At 43.1% G+C, this 17,471-nt stretch overlaps 1 protein-coding gene across 1 annotated transcript in view; it reads right to left on the reverse strand.

Moving 5' to 3' along the window:
- Nucleotides 1-8,254: 8,254 nt before the first annotated feature.
- Nucleotides 8,255-17,471, reverse strand: part of LOC128302438 (uncharacterized) — a 28,366-nt gene continuing 19,149 nt past the window's right edge. The window contains exons 6-11 of the mRNA XM_053039260.1: nucleotides 16,718-16,859; nucleotides 15,536-15,676; nucleotides 13,577-13,744; nucleotides 13,143-13,504; nucleotides 12,139-12,663; nucleotides 8,255-10,154 (exon numbers count right to left, since the gene is read on the reverse strand). Coding sequence (XP_052895220.1) covers nucleotides 9,692-10,154; nucleotides 12,139-12,663; nucleotides 13,143-13,504; nucleotides 13,577-13,744; nucleotides 15,536-15,676; nucleotides 16,718-16,859 — 1,801 coding nt within the window. The 3' untranslated portion in view covers nucleotides 8,255-9,691. The remainder of the gene's footprint in view (nucleotides 10,155-12,138; nucleotides 12,664-13,142; nucleotides 13,505-13,576; nucleotides 13,745-15,535; nucleotides 15,677-16,717; nucleotides 16,860-17,471) is intronic.

Raw genomic sequence — 17,471 nt, forward strand, 5'->3', positions numbered from 1 at the left:
ATATAACCAAGGAAGATGTTATTCATCAATTTTTTACCTATTAAATTATTTTTTTTGCTATAAATTATCAAAACTCGTATCTGTAAAATTTTCAAAACTCGCACAATCGGCACTAATTTTTTGGGGCCCCCAACACGGCGTGGCCCTAGGCGACTGCCTACTCCGCCTACCGTTTGATCCGCCGCTGGGTTAGTCACACCGAACATCAAACAATGGTAAAAGTACATAATGGTTACAGGGAAAAGTTCTTCTCATTAACTGCAGTACCTTCACATTACGATTCATTACTGTTCCTAACCATGTTTAAACTGTTTGGAAGAAAGCAAGCAGCTCAGTTTTACTGGAAAAGTGTTTAACCACTTATTTATCTCCCGTTATGCCGTGTGTCATTTCATCTTCACATACTTGGCAGATCACTTTTCACTTTGTAAAGTTGTCCAACTTTTCCCGCAATGGTTTCACCCTCAATGCCATGCGATAATATTGATGGGAAAGATGACGCTGATGATGCCGACGATGTGGAATAGACGGGCTAATCACGATGATGACTTTTGCTGTACGGATATGTACCGCAACACAGCACAACAATAAAATAAGTCCTTGCTATCGCTTTATGTCTTACTTTCTTTCTTTAGAAGACGAATGACAATACACGTAATAATGATAGCGAAAGATGGTTATGCCGCCATTAGGGTTATGTGCCGACACACGGGTGGGCTGTTGTTAAAGAAAGTGGAAGAGAAGGTAAAAAAACAACCACCCGGGCCATACCAAGGAACGATATCCGAGAGCGTTGAAAATGGAGCAGCATGGATAATGTGCCGTATTTGCCCGAATTACTTCACCACCAGACCAGGACGCGTAAGGATCAAAAGAAAAGTGGATCAGGTTTCTGCCTTTAATCTTCACAGCGTCTTTGTACACACAATGCGTTGATGTGACTATCCGGTTGGTTCGTTTCCGGAATGTACATTTCCCCTTCGTTAAGAAAGCTCGTAACGCATGGTGCAGTTGGGAAAGGTTTTTGCATCCAAACGGAGCAAACGGTGGATGGCACGTTGGTGATATCGCGATCAATGGCGTGTATGGTGTTTGGTGGTACTGCTTTGTCGTGACATGTGTATAGCCTCGGAAGGTTATATCGCACCGGGATGTGTATTTAATACGCCCAACCAAAAACCACGTGCAAACGTAATCGAATTCGGAACGGCTTCTCGTGATCCACAACAAACAGCAGAATATCGTTGGGGCTAGAGATCCTTTGGTGGTGGTAACGGCCAGGCTAATGGAATTGGGAGCAGAATTTCCATCTCAAACAGGTAGCAGATTGTGGTGTTTACCAATCGTAGCAAGCACAATTGGCTCGAGAATTGGTCCCCGTGCGTTGGATGGAGGTATTGAACAAACAGCGCAGGGCGAGAAGGAGCGAGCTTCATGAAATCAATTTCCACATACTGTGTGGTGCAATGCAATTTTCTGTTTGTTGTGGGAAAAGCGAATGGGAATGGTGGTTGAAATAAATTAAGCATCGCTGATAATGAAGCTTGTTGTATAATCATAACACTTCAATGCCAACCAAAAAGACATAAAGAAGGCCAATAAGGAGTTGACAAATTTCGCCATTTTTATTCCATCCACCAGAAATGGGATTGGAGAAGGAATCCAGTTCCATTAGTCAATTTCGAGTATCATATAGGATCACTCTTTCTGGGAATGGTTTCCATCATCAGTTCGAGTCGTGGTTTGATGGTTGAAATATTTCAATGTCTTTTGCGCTGATGTGTGATAATCCATCGAAGCAGAGGTCGAGTCTTTCGAGGAAATTCTCCCGTGTCAGATTGGTCTTTTGGTTGATTTATGAAACGCTTTTCATGCACCTGTGTTTCACGTTAGAAGACGATGAGAAGCAAGAAATTGTTCCGATGTGCTTAACGAATCCATCACCCCAGGTTATAAGCTAGAAAGGTTGAACCGTCCTGTCCAATTACTTAAACCGAGGCCAGACTAGCGTTGAGTTTCCAAGATGATTGAAACGGAACTCAGCATGAAGGATCCTTTCGTTGTGTGGTTGTGTTTGTCTATATTTTTACCACAACTATGGTCCAATTCTACCACGAAAGCTCGGGAAGGAATGTTTTCGTTTGTTGGTGTATTCTTTAAACTGTCGTACAGTATCGTATTCTTTAAACTGTCCTTCTCTACGGTAATTGAATTTCTCTATAAAACCACCAGAATCAAATGCAATTAAGGGAAGGATTTCAAGGCCATCGGGATTGATTTCCGGTTTTCTTGGTAAATGGGTGATATATTTAATTTGCCACCATATTTTAACAAGAAACGTTGTGTTGGAGTACACAGATGGTTCGGATACATCACATCAGTGCTTTTTAACCCAGCTAGATGTTCGATTTACAAAAGAAAATTTTTTTCACAATTGGATGGAAATTGTGAGCCCGTCCCAATGAGGCAATCAATAAAGTATGCAAAATTGTAAAAAATGGCAAGGGAAACGATGTTGCTGTAAGATTAACATTTCTAATCACCAATCGAGCGATTGTTGGTGAACTTTTATCATACTTCAAAAGTTTGATTGAGTTTGCAACGACTTCTGCTCTCCCTGCGTTCAACAAGCAACGTCTTTTTCGAAAGATATTACCCCACGCGAATGGAAACTTTTCAAATCACAGCTCTAGGTGGCCATTTGCAGACGGCTAGACGCTACTATCTACCCCCAATGAGTCTCTGGTCCTGCACAAATGCACAATCACACACAATCACGATTGCAAAGTAAAGAATCGCTTCATTCAACCCTCTGCGAAAGGAAGAACGACCACCGATATTTGTTTCGTTTTGCCTTCCAATAATTCACAGCAATAGCTTACAAGTGGTCTAGCACATGGGATTGAATAGCACACAAAAATGAGCCATTTTCATCATTTCCATCCAAACGCTCATCACCTTCATCGGCGGTATCCAATCGAACAAGTTTCTCACTCACGTTCACGAATCTCGCTGGTAGGTAGATTGACATTTTCTTTTACGATCTTACTCGTGTGTGCGTTCTCGCGCTGCTGGGACGACTGTATGATTGGGTTCGATTAGATTTTCGCACCCATTGCGTTTTTTTTCGCCCTCCCGGTTGCGTGAAAGTTTTTCGAAAGTGCCCGTAAATAACAAAGGCAACGAGGGTGAGATGACGGAGAATAGAAAAATATCCTCGTCCTACTGGGGTGGATTTTTGCATTTCTATCTGTTCTCTCTGGTCTGCAGAACACTTGGTGCAGATATGTTTAGGACAGGTGTGTTTGTCGTGGTTTTTTGTCCTTCCCCGTTGTTTTACGAAGCGTCTAAAAACTTCATCTATCGAAACGAGCCAACCAACCTAACGGTCGATAGCAAAAAATCGATCACTTGTCCGGAATGAGAGCATTGTATGCGTAAAAAAGCAGCATAAAGTAACGCAAACTTTCACCATTTTCCACGCTGCTTCCATTCGCTATGCCGCTCGAAACACACCACCAACACCATCGAATTTTCTGGGCTCCGGGCTTTCGGATGTATAAACGTTCACACCCTCTACGGAAAGCGAATAGATGCCCATCTGTACAAAATACACCGCACGTCAAAATCTTCATGAAATACAGCCCAACGAGGCTGTTACAATCCAATCGACAGGCCCGTTTATAGACAAGCGGCAGGGCCGTGGCAACATCCTTCCGGGTGCTACATACACAAAAAACAAGTGTAAATATGAATGCTAATACGCACAAAATAAGCAATCTTGCCCAAACAAGGTGTGCACATTCTGGCAGGGAAATAAACAAATGTCTTGTTTCTCTCCTTTTCTTCATTTTTCCCATTTTCCTTGTGATATTATTTATCCCACGGAAAATCACTACCACGGCGTTGGGATTGAATTTCGCGTTAAGGATTCGATTTTATTGCTTCTTTTACGGGGGCTTGCTATTCAATAAATAATATTCACGCTCGGTCGGGGGATTTCGGGTGTATTGTCGTGATGATGCTGATGGCATCAAAACACAGCATCAAATCTTTTCCCTCTCACATGTCCATTATCTGCTTTTCGGAAGGCGGCACTCACGGTTGAGCGAGAAAATCAGTAGGTATCTTACAATGCGTCCATGGGCACATTTTCATCCCCATATCATCCACCCAATGTGCGGAAATGTATTTATTTATTGGCACCAATTCACTTTTTACGTCCACGTACCCACACACTCGCTGATGTGCTTTGATTGTTTGCCGTTGGAAGTATCGGTAGTGAGTCAATGATCGTCATATTGAGCTGGATTTCATCTGGAGTGATGGTGTTATCTTATGATCAGGGAATAGCAGCTTTCATTTTACATTAACTGCTTCTACATGCAGGAGTTTTTTGAAAATACACAAAAAAATAAGATACACAAAGATTATACTAAGATTATGTAAAATTAAATTTCCATTCACTTACAATTTCATAATGTATATTAATAACTTAACAAAGGGAATAAATAATTCCTCCTAGCCATTGGTTGCTTGATTTTGTGGCGCCATTTATTAGAAGGTAGCAGTAATAAAACCCTTGGAGGATTCATACATGCATACACAAAAAATTAAGAATAATTCCATTGTTTCGTTTTAATAGTTAGAATGTTTTAAGATAGTTAATAAATTAATACCAACAGAATATTATTTCATTTGATAGGTTGTTCATCCCTGCCTTGATATGTTGAGTTATTGTTCCAAAGGATGTAATTTTATGATTTTAGGGAGCGAGCATTTGGAGTTCGACCCGATATGTATATCCTTAACGAGGTACATTTGATGTGTTTTTTTTTATTATGATTATACCTTTGTGGATGGTGTGTTTATGTACGTAACCTGACGCTAATTAATTTACTCTTCAATACAAAAAACGACATGATTTATCGTACTGTTGTGTTTATTTCCTAGGAAACATAACCGTAGAGAGTACATAGGAAATGGAAAGAAACCACCATAAGACAAGATACTAGTTCCGGAATCTTCGCTGTCACACGAATCAGGAAGACACATTTCAACCTAAAGTGGCACGAACATCACGCGACATCGATACGTAAGTTGCAGATAAATGAATCTGTATCACCTTGAGGAAAAGAACCTTCGGTAGAAGCACATCTGTCCTTCACGGCTTCGGTGGATGACACACTTTTCCATCGTATCAAACCGAGACGAGAAGGAGATTCAATTCGCCCGTTCATTCACTAGCACGACCAGACACCCGTGATACATATGTTCCACGGTGTCTTAGCGTCTGCTGCTTAAGCTTCCGGTCTGGGGGAATATATCCTTTCCCAGGAATCTATGGGCAAAAGATTTCAGCAACATGAATGGCAAATGGAAAAAGGATCTTTCGCTGAAATCTTGTCTTTCCGGTTGCGTTTTTACGCCCCAACTTCCCCAACAAGCTTTCGCGCATATATTTTTGTTTCTTCTTCGCAAGGAATCATTTCTTTAAGAGCATTTAGATGAGCATTTTCGAGCTTCGAGCTGTTCGCCGTTTTCGCCTCTGCCCACTTCCTGTCCTTTAACCACCGTATTCGACACGGTTCAACAGTTCCATAAATCTTCATATCACACACACGCGCGCGCGTGGACTTTAAGCTGATGCAAGGAAAACGGAATCGAGAACCGGAAGTATAGACCGGAAGGTTGAAAGCGAGCGCTAGTGCAACGATGGCACATAAATGTGTGGATTAGGAAATGGAAATTGATGTTTTAACTGAAATAGCGGGTACTTCAGTTTATCAGTACCGTCGCTGAGATCGTCGCTCTCCCTGGTGCGCTTTGCTGCTTTGGATGGTTCGGTGCAGTACGTTTTTACGCGAACCTCTTAAATACAGCGTAATGGTGTAGCTGCATCCTTCGGATCGGATTGTTTCCAGCGAGCTGCGGGATAAATTTGAGCCATAAATAGCAGCGCGAAAGTATCTATTAAAGATATTAAAACAGCGTGTGCGGGTAAAGTTGGTCGGGTTTATCGCCGGTATCGAGTGCAGAGGGTATAATATTTCTTTCATGGAAAATTAATTTGAGTTTTGTATGTGCAGTGGTGCGCCTCATGCTCAAACATTAGGAAAATGTGCGATGGAACGTTTCCTTTGTTATGGTGGTTCAAAATATGTAGCTACTGGAACTCCGGAGTAGATTATATATATATATATATTTCAAAATATATTTCAAAATTTTCTTGTTGTGATGGTCCATCGAGAGTGTGATATTTATATAATATAGTTTTTGGAGAATTAATTATATTACGCATAATTAAAGTAATAATTTACAAGAAAACAGTCAAAAACACCCATGAGAAAAGAAATACATGGCGTGTGCGATGCTGAACTTGACACACTGTACAATACGTGTCATTCGCATTACCTACCTTTAGGCGCTTTTCGAGAAATTTAAAAGTTCGGTTGGATCGAATAAAACACGCCCATGATAATTCCAGTGAAAGTTAAATTTGCATGTAAAACAGCTGCTTTCGTTCACATAGATCAAGTATTACACTTCCTTCACGCAATTGTGATTGAATTTTCTCTCTCATGCATCGCAAAACGATTTCGGGAAAGCATCGATTGAAAAAACAAAAACGATTTCTATAAGCTTCTTTGCTCGAATTGATGTAAACCAATATCTATTCAAGATGGAAAACAAAGCCGATCCGTGTGGGGGGAATGGTTTTCTTTAATCTGACGAGAAACATACAACAGCTTAAGCGGACGAGATAAAACAACGCCGTAGAGAAAAGGAACGAAAAAGAAAACAAACAAACGCACCAACTCAACCCATCTTGAATGGAATGATTTGCGGAAGCAATTTGGTGTGGGGCAATGATGCAATGGTTCGCAATAAAAATCTCCTCGAGAACGATGCAACGAGTCGTCGAATGTCGTACCGGATGCAACAGTGCATTATCGTTCGTCCGTCCCTGGCTTGTCCAACCCGGCACAATGGGACAAATCGAACCATAGTCAGATTGTCACACGAAAAGGTCGGAAGGAAAAAGAGGACCGTACAAACGAGGATTACTGCGGGCGTCATCTCATGCCCATCTCGGATGCACTTAACTGGGAGTCGAATGATGAGAACGGCTGCAGCGGAAAACCCATCACTTTATACCGTATCGTTACGGTTGCACCAAGGACGGAGAAGAAATATAAATCGTACCGAATGGAATGAGAAATGTGACCATTATTATGATTTCATTTTCTACGCTTTGGCCGCTCTGCTTACCGTGGTAACGGCGGGGTTCACATCAAGTGGAAGTAGCGCGCACAGGACGGTTCTTGGTTAAATGTATGCCTTCAATACAAACGTAACTGTACTGGCATTGTACGGAAATGAAAGAGCAATATTTTATCGTAATAATTCCCTTTCGCATAGAGAAAAAATTCGTCCCAGCTAACGCAGGATCCTGAAGAGTTTTGGAGAATTCAATCAATTGAGAAATCGCTATGAGTAAGTTGGCCGTGAAGCAGGTGGCCAACTCATCGTTTACCATTAAAGGAAGGAGGAAAAAATCATTACATTTCGTGCATTTAGCGATGAGAGGTGGACAAACAGTGAAAACTTTTTAGGCAAAACATTAATAAAAAAAATGTTGAGTTTCGATTACAGTCAAGCAGGTCTTCCCAAGTATAATCCATTGCAAGCTTTACCGTCCCTTCAGGTGCACCAATTATTTACGAGCAGGAGTAATCGATCGTTGGATCAGCTCGTTGATAAATACTTGTTTACTGGACTGTGGAATAAGCAGCAGACATTTCTATAATTCACATAAAAAGTGTTTGAAGTACTGTAGGCGATACATATTTATTCCCTTTTTGAATACCAAATGGCATTGCAATGACCGCCAGTTAAAAGGCAAATATTGGTTTCCTTTTTCACTGATCCTTTTAATGAACAAAGCGCCTGAGGATGTTAATGTTAAAATATTAATTTTAAAATTACTAGCTGACAGAGTGTGACTGAACGAGCAAGTGTAAAATGATGCATTCACTTCATTTAAGCGCATCAATTAAAATGCCAGGATGTCGTATCGATTGATTAAAATTTATAGGTTACACGCTCGTCATGCGGTGGACTTAACGGTCGTTACATAATTTTAATAGCCAGCGTTATGCACTGTTGTGTCATCGCAAAAGTAAAAGTACACACCGAACTTTACTGTCCTTTAGCTTCAAAATCAACTCTTGTTTTATTAAATACTCTTGCACTCATTCTATTTTCCTCCCTTCCATTCGTTTCACAACTCTAGCATTAGTTTCCTATATAAACGTTATGCTTTCGCTTTCGCCACGAACAAACATACACACATAGAGAATACAACATACAACAGAATAATAATATTTCCCAATTGCACTACTCTCACTCACATCACGGCCACAGAGAACGTAAACAAAAAAGGGGTTAAAGAAAGAAACAAAAAAACACTTTATAGTTAAAATTATAACAAGAAAACAAAACAAAACATATACACAACACACAATATTTAGAAATACGATACGAGACACGTGTCTGTGTTCTTCAGTTCCCCCATGGGGCCGCAATACACTGCTTTCCGTACAGCTAATCGGGCATTGGAACCATTTTGACTATGCGTTGGGGTTGAAAGTTGCTATCGAATCGATCGTGCTTATAATTATTCATGCCACTTTGAAACGCAACGCAACATTGGGCAAGGGCTCGACAATAATCTGCTTATCGGAAAGCGAACTCGTACCACTCGACTTCTCCACCCACACCACACGTACCGGTGGATGGCACAAAAAAGCACGCAGCACGTTAATTATAATTTATTGTGAGAAAATAATCACACACTAACACACACCCACCCACACTAAGCGGCAATGTGTATCACTCGTTGCAGGCAGTTCAAATGAATCACAAAATTAGTGAGGCTGAGTGTTGAAAACATTTGGCACTGATCGCATCCGTCAGTCCGCTACCGCTCTCGGTACTCCATTGCTCGATTGTGCGTGTAAAATTCTAATCCATCTGCAAGCTTTTCCCAGAATACGCGGGGTAAATATGCGACGTGCATGATAAAATTATGTTAAAACAATAGGCGTAATACCCGATCCATCATGGCGAATTAACGGGGCAAGATAAACAATTTATTATTCGATTTGGCATAAAAATTTTGCTATTTACCTAGAGCGCGGTCCACATGCGGTAGATAGGCGGACTTGGATGTATACGCCAACACGTGTTTGCATTTCGGTTTGCATGCTGGCAGTTGGCTGTCAGTCTCTTTAACACGTGCCCGTGCGAATGAGCGGTTTGATGGTACGCATAATTGTGAGTGAAATAATAACCGAAAAACGTAATCAGGGTTTTTTTTTTAGGTGTTTGGCAAACGGAACATTAAGGAACACTGTTTGTCGATGACTACCTCTACCTCGAGCAACACATTAAATGGTTGATGATTTTTACGCTAGAGCGCTTGAGCGTTACCGGTTTGCCGATTGTGATACGGAAATGGTTGTCAGAGAGGAGTCGCGTTTTGCGTCCGTCGACACGCACCGCTCCAGTGAAACGTACACCATTAGATTTAAAACGAATTCGCACGGATGCAAATTATCTACGAGAACAGTCCCTCCAGCAGGTGCAGCGAGATGCACAGGAAGAACTTGAGTATTTTAAACTTTAGTCAAACGGAAGTCGTGATCTGCTCCACCACCTGAATCGGCCGATTCGGGCGGCAGAAGTTGACTCCGTTCGCGGTGGTCCAGTGGCAGTGATTCCAGTGACAGTCGCCCCCCGCCCCCGGTGGCGCACCCCCCGCACCGGCCCGGCCCGCGCCACCCAACCCTTCGGGGACGCTCCGGCTGCGGGAAGGATGGTACTGCAACCCATTCGCCGGGTACGGTGGCAATGGGTGATGGTGTGGATGATGTTGCTGTTGCTGCTGCGGTTGCGACTGCTGGTGACCATTGTGGTACTGATGGTGGTGATGATGGTGCGGTGTTGACGGTTGCTGACCTCGGGCACTCACATGACCGGTGTGTCGCGGTGTCTGTCCACGGCTCGAGGCACGAAAGCTGTGCTGCCGGTTGAGTGTGTCCCGATGGACGGTGATCGGTGCGGCCTGGGATGGGTTGTGCAGTTCACACCTGCCGGTACACCGGATGATGCCGGAAAGAAGAAGCGGAAAGATACGCAAAAGAATGATTAAAAACTTTCCCAGGATAGCGCATACGTTTCGTGGAAAATTGATTGCCCATTGTGTGTTTTTTTTTCGGCTATCTTTTATTCCCCACAACGGTGATCACGGTTGCTGGTGGGAATGAAACAAAAGCGAACTTTTATCGTTCAATTTATTAATGCCTTCTAGGTCGATAATTGACGTTGATCTATGATGGCACGTGCGCGTACCCGACAAATGTGTCGCAAAGCATGAGGGAATTGGTTTCCATTGCTTCCTTCTTTCGCAGTGATCCAAATGATAGAAAAAAGGAAGAGAGAAACAGTTGCGAAATGCGTTAATAACCAACTGTGACGGTGTCAAAGTGTCAAACAAAGTTTGATATACTGCTTCTAAGCTCCCTTAAGATTGTGTACTAGCTTCAACATGTTACGATAAATATGCAATTAAAATAAAATAAACATGAAATATGGCTAGCTTGTGTCCAGTTTTGCTTAGTTGGGTCTTAAGAATCACGTGGTAAAAAGTACCCAATTAATAGCTTTAGAATCGTTATTGGAATACAATCCGTAACTAAAAAGCAGTCTTAGTATGCCCTTTTTTAGCACTTTGTAAAATATTGCATACTTTGGGGCGTAAATTTAAATTGACATCTCTCAAGGATGGTTTGGTGAAGAGAATAATTTTAACAGTTTAACAGTTTAAAGCATACTTCCTAAACTTTTTAACAAGAACTTAAACAAAAACAATTAAAATACAATCCCTGAGTACAGTATTTTATTTGGTCACCATTCCACCAGTTGCGAATCCACAATGTCTACGGACACACTTGTTAGACAAGTGTTTCTGTCAGTCAAACAGTAAATCTAATCTAATCACACCGGCAATTCTCAGAAAACATGCCAAATTACACCTCCAAACGGCAGGCAAATGCAGCCAAAACACCCGTTTTCTAAGGCATCGTTCGTTTGTCTGCACTCGCGTAGTGCAGGATAATTGGAGTAAATTTATATCCCTCCGTGCTCCTACACGCCGTTACCTCAATTCTGGTCCCCAAAAACTCGTGACATAACGGCTAACAAAAGCTGCATTAAACTAAGCGAGGTCTAGGACACTCCTCCGCTAAATGATTATTGACGGTACTTTGGTGCACGGTTGCAAACGCTAGAGCAAGGTGTCCCGCAGCACAAGTGTTTAGCGACCGGTGGCAAACGATGAGCCGCAAAACCTCTTCACCTTCACCACCGCCTCGGTGCGCATTAATAAAAAAGGCAACATTTACCGAGCAAGGAACTTTCCGTCCCGATCATACAAAACTCCCTGCAGGAGAATTCCCAGAATCACAGACGCACAGTCGCTTGGTTGCGGACTGACACCTTTGGGACCGAAAGGGAAAATGCCTTTGATCCCTTGGAATGCCTTCGGTTGAAAAACTCCGGTCTCGACAGCAGTTGCGAACAAGTTGAGCAGTTGTTGTGAAAAGGATATTTTCGCATAATTTCATCTTCATTAGCCTTGTGGCCGGCGATGCTGTGCCCAAAAATCTGAGTCCGTAGCAGATGCGGACGGACTTGAGAAGATTCTGCAGTGGTGCCTTAAAGCTACGCAGGGCTAAACGCTGTACGGTGGTGGCTTTAACTCTTTTTCGGAAAGTTCACCCGAACGAAGCTAATCCTTGCGTTTAATACACGCCAAAGGCTTATCCGTGGAGGCTTTGGTACGGTACGCGGTGCGTGGTCGCCATTTACCGTGACACAAAGCTGCTAATTCAAACGTACCAAAGGAGCAGTCGAATGAATGTCAGCATTGGAGGATTATAAATGGAATCCCTCACTAGCTGAAGCATAGGACGGTTGTGCCCCATCTGGAAGATTGCAAATTTGTCATCAAAGATCAGCTCGCACCGGAAACACCACGTTCTAATTGGGTCCAATTAAACGCACACGACGTACCTGGAGTAGCACCGGCTCGGTGGTGGGTAATCGGCCGCATAGCCGGACGCCTGCTGGCAGGTGTGATGTATCGGATCATCACTGAACATCGGTGTCTGGAACGCGAACGATAGGCTCTTGTGCAGGCGACCGTGCGGTTGGCCCGCGGATTGGCCACAGAACGGGCTGTGGTAGCTGAACCCGGCACCGGCCTGTCCGCTAGTTGGATTATCAAGAGATTGACTGTTGCCGAGCAGACGGGCACCTGGGCCGGCCGTTGTCGTGGTCGCTGACGCGCTTGGTCCAATTCCGCCCGAGGAGAGATTAAGCCCGCCGTTCATGAATTGACTCGTGGACAGACAGCGCTGCAGGCCCGTCCCACCGGGGTACGTACCGGATCCGTGACAACCGTTCGAAAGGTTGGTCGCGTGCGTGTTGTTGCCGTACCACTGTGGGTTGTTGTAGCGCTGCGAGGAAAAGCTTCGGTCCAAGATGTGCTGACAGTCGCTCGATGAGGTTGGTGCGGTGCACCGCGATGTGATGGAACTGTGAGCGAGGAAGCAAGCATGTTTATTAATACACACAACTAAGGAGGTAGATTGACGATGACAAAGTTATAGTGGCTCTCTCGGGGCAATACAATCTGTTTAATCGCTTGAATGTCAATCGTTTGAACTAAAGCATTATATATTACTGTCTAGAAGTAAGCAACTTTTATGGGATTTTCTTAATGAATTGTAATGTAATAAATAATTATAACTTTAAAATATGTAAACTTAATTATGTAAATGAATATAGCTTCCTTGTAATATGGAAAGACTGTTAGAGTTTTATTTATTGTTTTTTTGTTGACTAATTAATCATTTTTAACAAATTTTCACATTTCAGACGTTATTTTTAAGTAATTTCTATGTTTCTTTAGATATTATGATTGAGTAGCCGAGTATAGATGACTTAAAAAAAAAACTAGCAATAAAATAACCAAATAAAATAAATAATCCGAATAACCTTTTTTTCTCACTTACCCATTGGTAGAATATTTCATGTTACGCCCGTCCGGGTATCCCACGAAGAACAGAATAATAGCCGAGATGGCCGCGCTGGCGGCACATATGTAGTAGCCCGCCCGACCGTACCGGTGCGAGGAATCGTTCAGGAAGGCGCACAGTGGCACCCCGAACAGCACCGGCAGCGATTCGGCACCCTTGATGAAACCCCACGCCTTGGAGAAGTACTTGCCCCGGATGCGCTCGATCGCAAGCATCTTCAAGGTGTAACGGTAGCCGCCGAGCCCGAGCCCGTACGCCCACGCGGAGAAGCACAGGCCCCGGTAGTCGGCAACGGCCGATAATACTAACAACGATACTGACACTAACGTAACACAGCCCTGCGTAAAAGGGGTTTGCGAATCGCATTAAGACCGGAAATTGTAGAATGTACCGACCTTGCTTCGACCTACCTGACAAACATATTGACGCGATATCTGCACCTTCCGGAAGGATATTTCCAGCGTCTTGTTGATCGATGATCCGCTAAACACTATACCTAACGCTATCGACAGTCCGAGAAAGGTTTGCAGCAGCACCAAGTCCTGCATATCGTACCCTTCGCTAAACCCGTGCAGGGACTAGTTCCGTGGGATAGAAAAGAGAGAGAACGAGAGAGAAATGAAGCGATTAGAAATAGAATCATGACTCGATTAGCAGAAATGGAACGGAAGGAGCATTAATAATGCATGATTGCCAAGCAGTACGTACGGGAGCCCGTATGAAACCCGGGAACGACGTGTTACTATTAAATCCTCCATAGCCATCTGCAATGGCTATTCGATTAGCCCCGGTTTAGGGTCAGTGTGGATGATTGTTTCCAATAAATAAACCGTACCGGTAGAGTCGGGCTAAAAGCTCATCCATACGTTCCAGTAGTAATTTTTCCACCATTAGTGATCTCGTGCTTCGTTGATACGCTTCGTGCCGGTACTATGCGGCTTATCTACTACATCGATGTGGGATACATCTCTCGATTTCCGCTGTACAGGAATGGCGATTAAGTTTAAAGAGGATTTATTGTACACCAGACCTTTTATTTTTATATTCCACACATGTTTTTGCTGCACGGTGTAGGTATGAAATATTTTCCACTAATCCAGCCATACGACCGGAAAGAAATATCCAACACTCAACTGGGACATAGCTCCAACAAAGGTGCAGAAATTTTAGGTGTTACAAGTGCATGTGTGTAAAACTGCACCCGTACACAGCAAATTGGAACAGTACCAGTCGAGCATCGTGATCCGTGCGGTTGGACAGGACAACCGCAAATGCTCTTATTGTTTCGAAATTGAATCGGGGCTTTGGAAATTGGAAAACGCATTCACCACCAACCGCTGCTGTAGCACATCCAACGGTGCAGTTCGGGATGCGGTTGGTTATCACATTGGAACAATGCGTTCAATTTTGGGCGACCCGTTCGGATCTGACGATGCGCGACAACAGTTTGAATTTAATTCAATTTTCCCCGTGGAACCCGTTAGCTTGTGAGTGAGCTAATTTCATTTCAAAACTGGATGGAGCTTTAGTTAACTAAGCGAAAAGTGCAAGTGTATTGAACTATGATGAATTTTATTGAACCAGATAAATGCATTACCCAAAACGGCATCGGTTGAGGTGGGAATAGAAGAGTAATTAGTGTTGTGACGTTTACGTAACGCTGGGGAAAATTGTTTGACAGGCAGCGTTATACGCCTTAATGTATGCAATGCGTTTGTCAGATGTGGTGTTAAAATCCTATAAATTGCTTCACTGAAGTATGTTAGGTCATGTAGATCTACACCATGTTTTTTTATTGAAAAAAAAATCACTCCCTCAGCAAATGGATAAATTGAAAGTAAAAAAGTCACAATACTTGTTGCATAAAAAACCTCCGAAACAGCTGCTCGAGGGTAACCTGTCCGAAGCTTTTGCAAGAAAACATTTACTCGGGAAAAACACGCCCTGTTCGAGATCATCATCAGCTGATGGGGAAGAGCAAGAAACCTCATCTCGAAAGCTCGATTTATGTGGGCGAAATCAATTTTCCCTTATTTCATCCGGCAAACCCTATCGGTCCCAGTGGGACGGTTTGCCGAACGGCTACGTTTCCAGCTGGCTATTGGAACGTTATTGCGCTTACGGAACTCCAACAGCAGAACCGACCGATTTCGTTTTCCCGCTGCTAGCCCCAAAGCAAAGCTGGGAAATTGAAGCGCATTAGTTCGCCTTAACATGGGTATCAATTTTTGTGTTTTGTTGTGTTGTTTGGACGGGCATGGGGAGTGAACACACCGTTGCCCTCTGTTTCCGGCTGCCGGCCAACAGGCCGAGGTGAAGATAGGTTCGACAGTTCGAGACGGACAGCACTAAACCCAGGCTCAACTTACCAGGAAAAATATGGGCGAATAGATGCCTAGTGCGGCCACCGAGGCCGATATTGACAGCATCCGCACCGAGGAGGATTTTAGAGGCGTAAAATCGAGGAACGGTGGCTTCGGCGTACGGACGTGAGTTTTCTTTTCCTTCACCTGGAAAATGATAGAGCAAAACATGTGTGTGCACGAAATGCACTTTGAATGAGTGGGTTTTAGTTGCTTGAGAGAAATAGGGGAAACGCGGTGAACCGGAATGGATCCGCTCGGGAAGCGTTTGTGATAAGAAAAAATATTTGTAAACGATTTTGACTGAAGGTTATTGAATTCTGGAATTAAAACATAAAAAGGGAGCTGAAAACAGCTTGATTAAATCCAACGATGTTATTTTCCCGTAAAAAAATGAATTTTACTGGATTGAAATGAATTCCTTATGTTCACGATCACATAAAGCTTAAAACACAGTGCTCATTGATGAATTTCCATGTGAAGTATTTCGTTTTCCGATATTTCCTTTGATGTAGCGGAAATTCGGTGAAATAATCTCTTTACCGGAAAAAGCTATAAAGCAAGTGAATAATTTTTGATGAGATTGTAACGATTGTAACGCACAAAAAGTTGGGAAATCAGTGCAAAACATTAAAGGATTAGTTACGTTTAAGTAAGAAAGATTTACAAAATTTTACGGTGAAGCAGCTGAAGTAATATCCGTTTCATGAAAGCGTTAAATAAAATCCAATACTTTCGATAAAATCCTGCCCTGGAAGCCGTACAGATTGGGATCATGTTGCAAGCAACCGTTTGATTGGTCCACTTTAGCGACGCTTTGCGAGCGTGCACGAAATTCGATAGCCTGCTTCGCGATAGCGTCAAGCTTCAGCCCGAAATGCTGTAAAAGCACTTTCGATCTCAGCCAGCCAATAACCCATGCTAGCCGCCTGTTTAAAAGGTTTTTCCTTTGAGTTAACTTTTCCCGGGGTAGCACGATTGGAGTTTGCTTTGCGGTCACTGGAACGGTGGCCTCAGCTTAAACAACTAACGGAAGCGATATGTTCATCTAGCAAGCGGAGAAGTTGAAAAGCCTTTTACGGGTCCGGCTTACTGGCCCCCGGGGCTGGCATGTGCACCGGCGTGCGAACAAAGCAACAATCGGCACCGTCCGGCGGGGTAGGTATGAACGGAAACGGACTATACTACCTTTTTCCTTTGGTTTTTCAAGTGTAGTATCGCACGCCGCTGGGGATGATAGAGTGACGCCGGCCGGTAGAGCAGCCCCATGAAGAAGCTGAACGATACGAGCCCTGTGACCGCTTGCAGCCCCAGGCGCCAGCCCATCTTCCTGCAAAAAATAGAGAACGAAAGTGAATGACAGCACTTGCTATGGGGTCGGAAAACTGCAATAAAAGGTATGTTGAATGGAGTGGACAATAAGAAGGGGGAAAACTATCATGAATTCTTCGTCTTTCTGACGGCTCCAATCGCCTGCAGGGGTTAGAGCACTTGATTGATGCAAATTATTCCATTCGAGTGTTTGTGTGTGTGTGTTGTGTGTTTGAATTAAACTTGCATACATTGTTTCCTAAACCCTGACTCTGGGTCATTCAAGAACCGGGTAAATCATATCCCCCGAAACGGTAACTAATTTTTCACACACCGAGGCAAACGTATCAAACCCTTCTTTTGGAGATTTTTCCCTGAAAAAAGGATACGAAAAGGGTCTGCGCGTGATAGATTGTGAAAATGGGAAAAACAAATCTTGTACAACTGGGTTTGTGGTAAGAAGAACTTTTTTTGGAGAAAAAAACAGCTTTCAAGTTGTTTATCTTTTGCATTAAGATTGAATCAATCCTGACGGAATCCTTTTCTTTTTGCCTTTTTTTTTTGTTTCCTCGCTTACTTCCACGAATTCTTTCGAAATGTTACCATACCTCTCACAAGCATCATTTAGCCG

The sequence above is a fragment of the Anopheles moucheti genome, chromosome 3 (assembly GCF_943734755.1).
Source record: "Anopheles moucheti chromosome 3, idAnoMoucSN_F20_07, whole genome shotgun sequence".
In the NCBI taxonomy this organism is placed as follows: domain Eukaryota; kingdom Metazoa; phylum Arthropoda; class Insecta; order Diptera; family Culicidae; genus Anopheles; species Anopheles moucheti.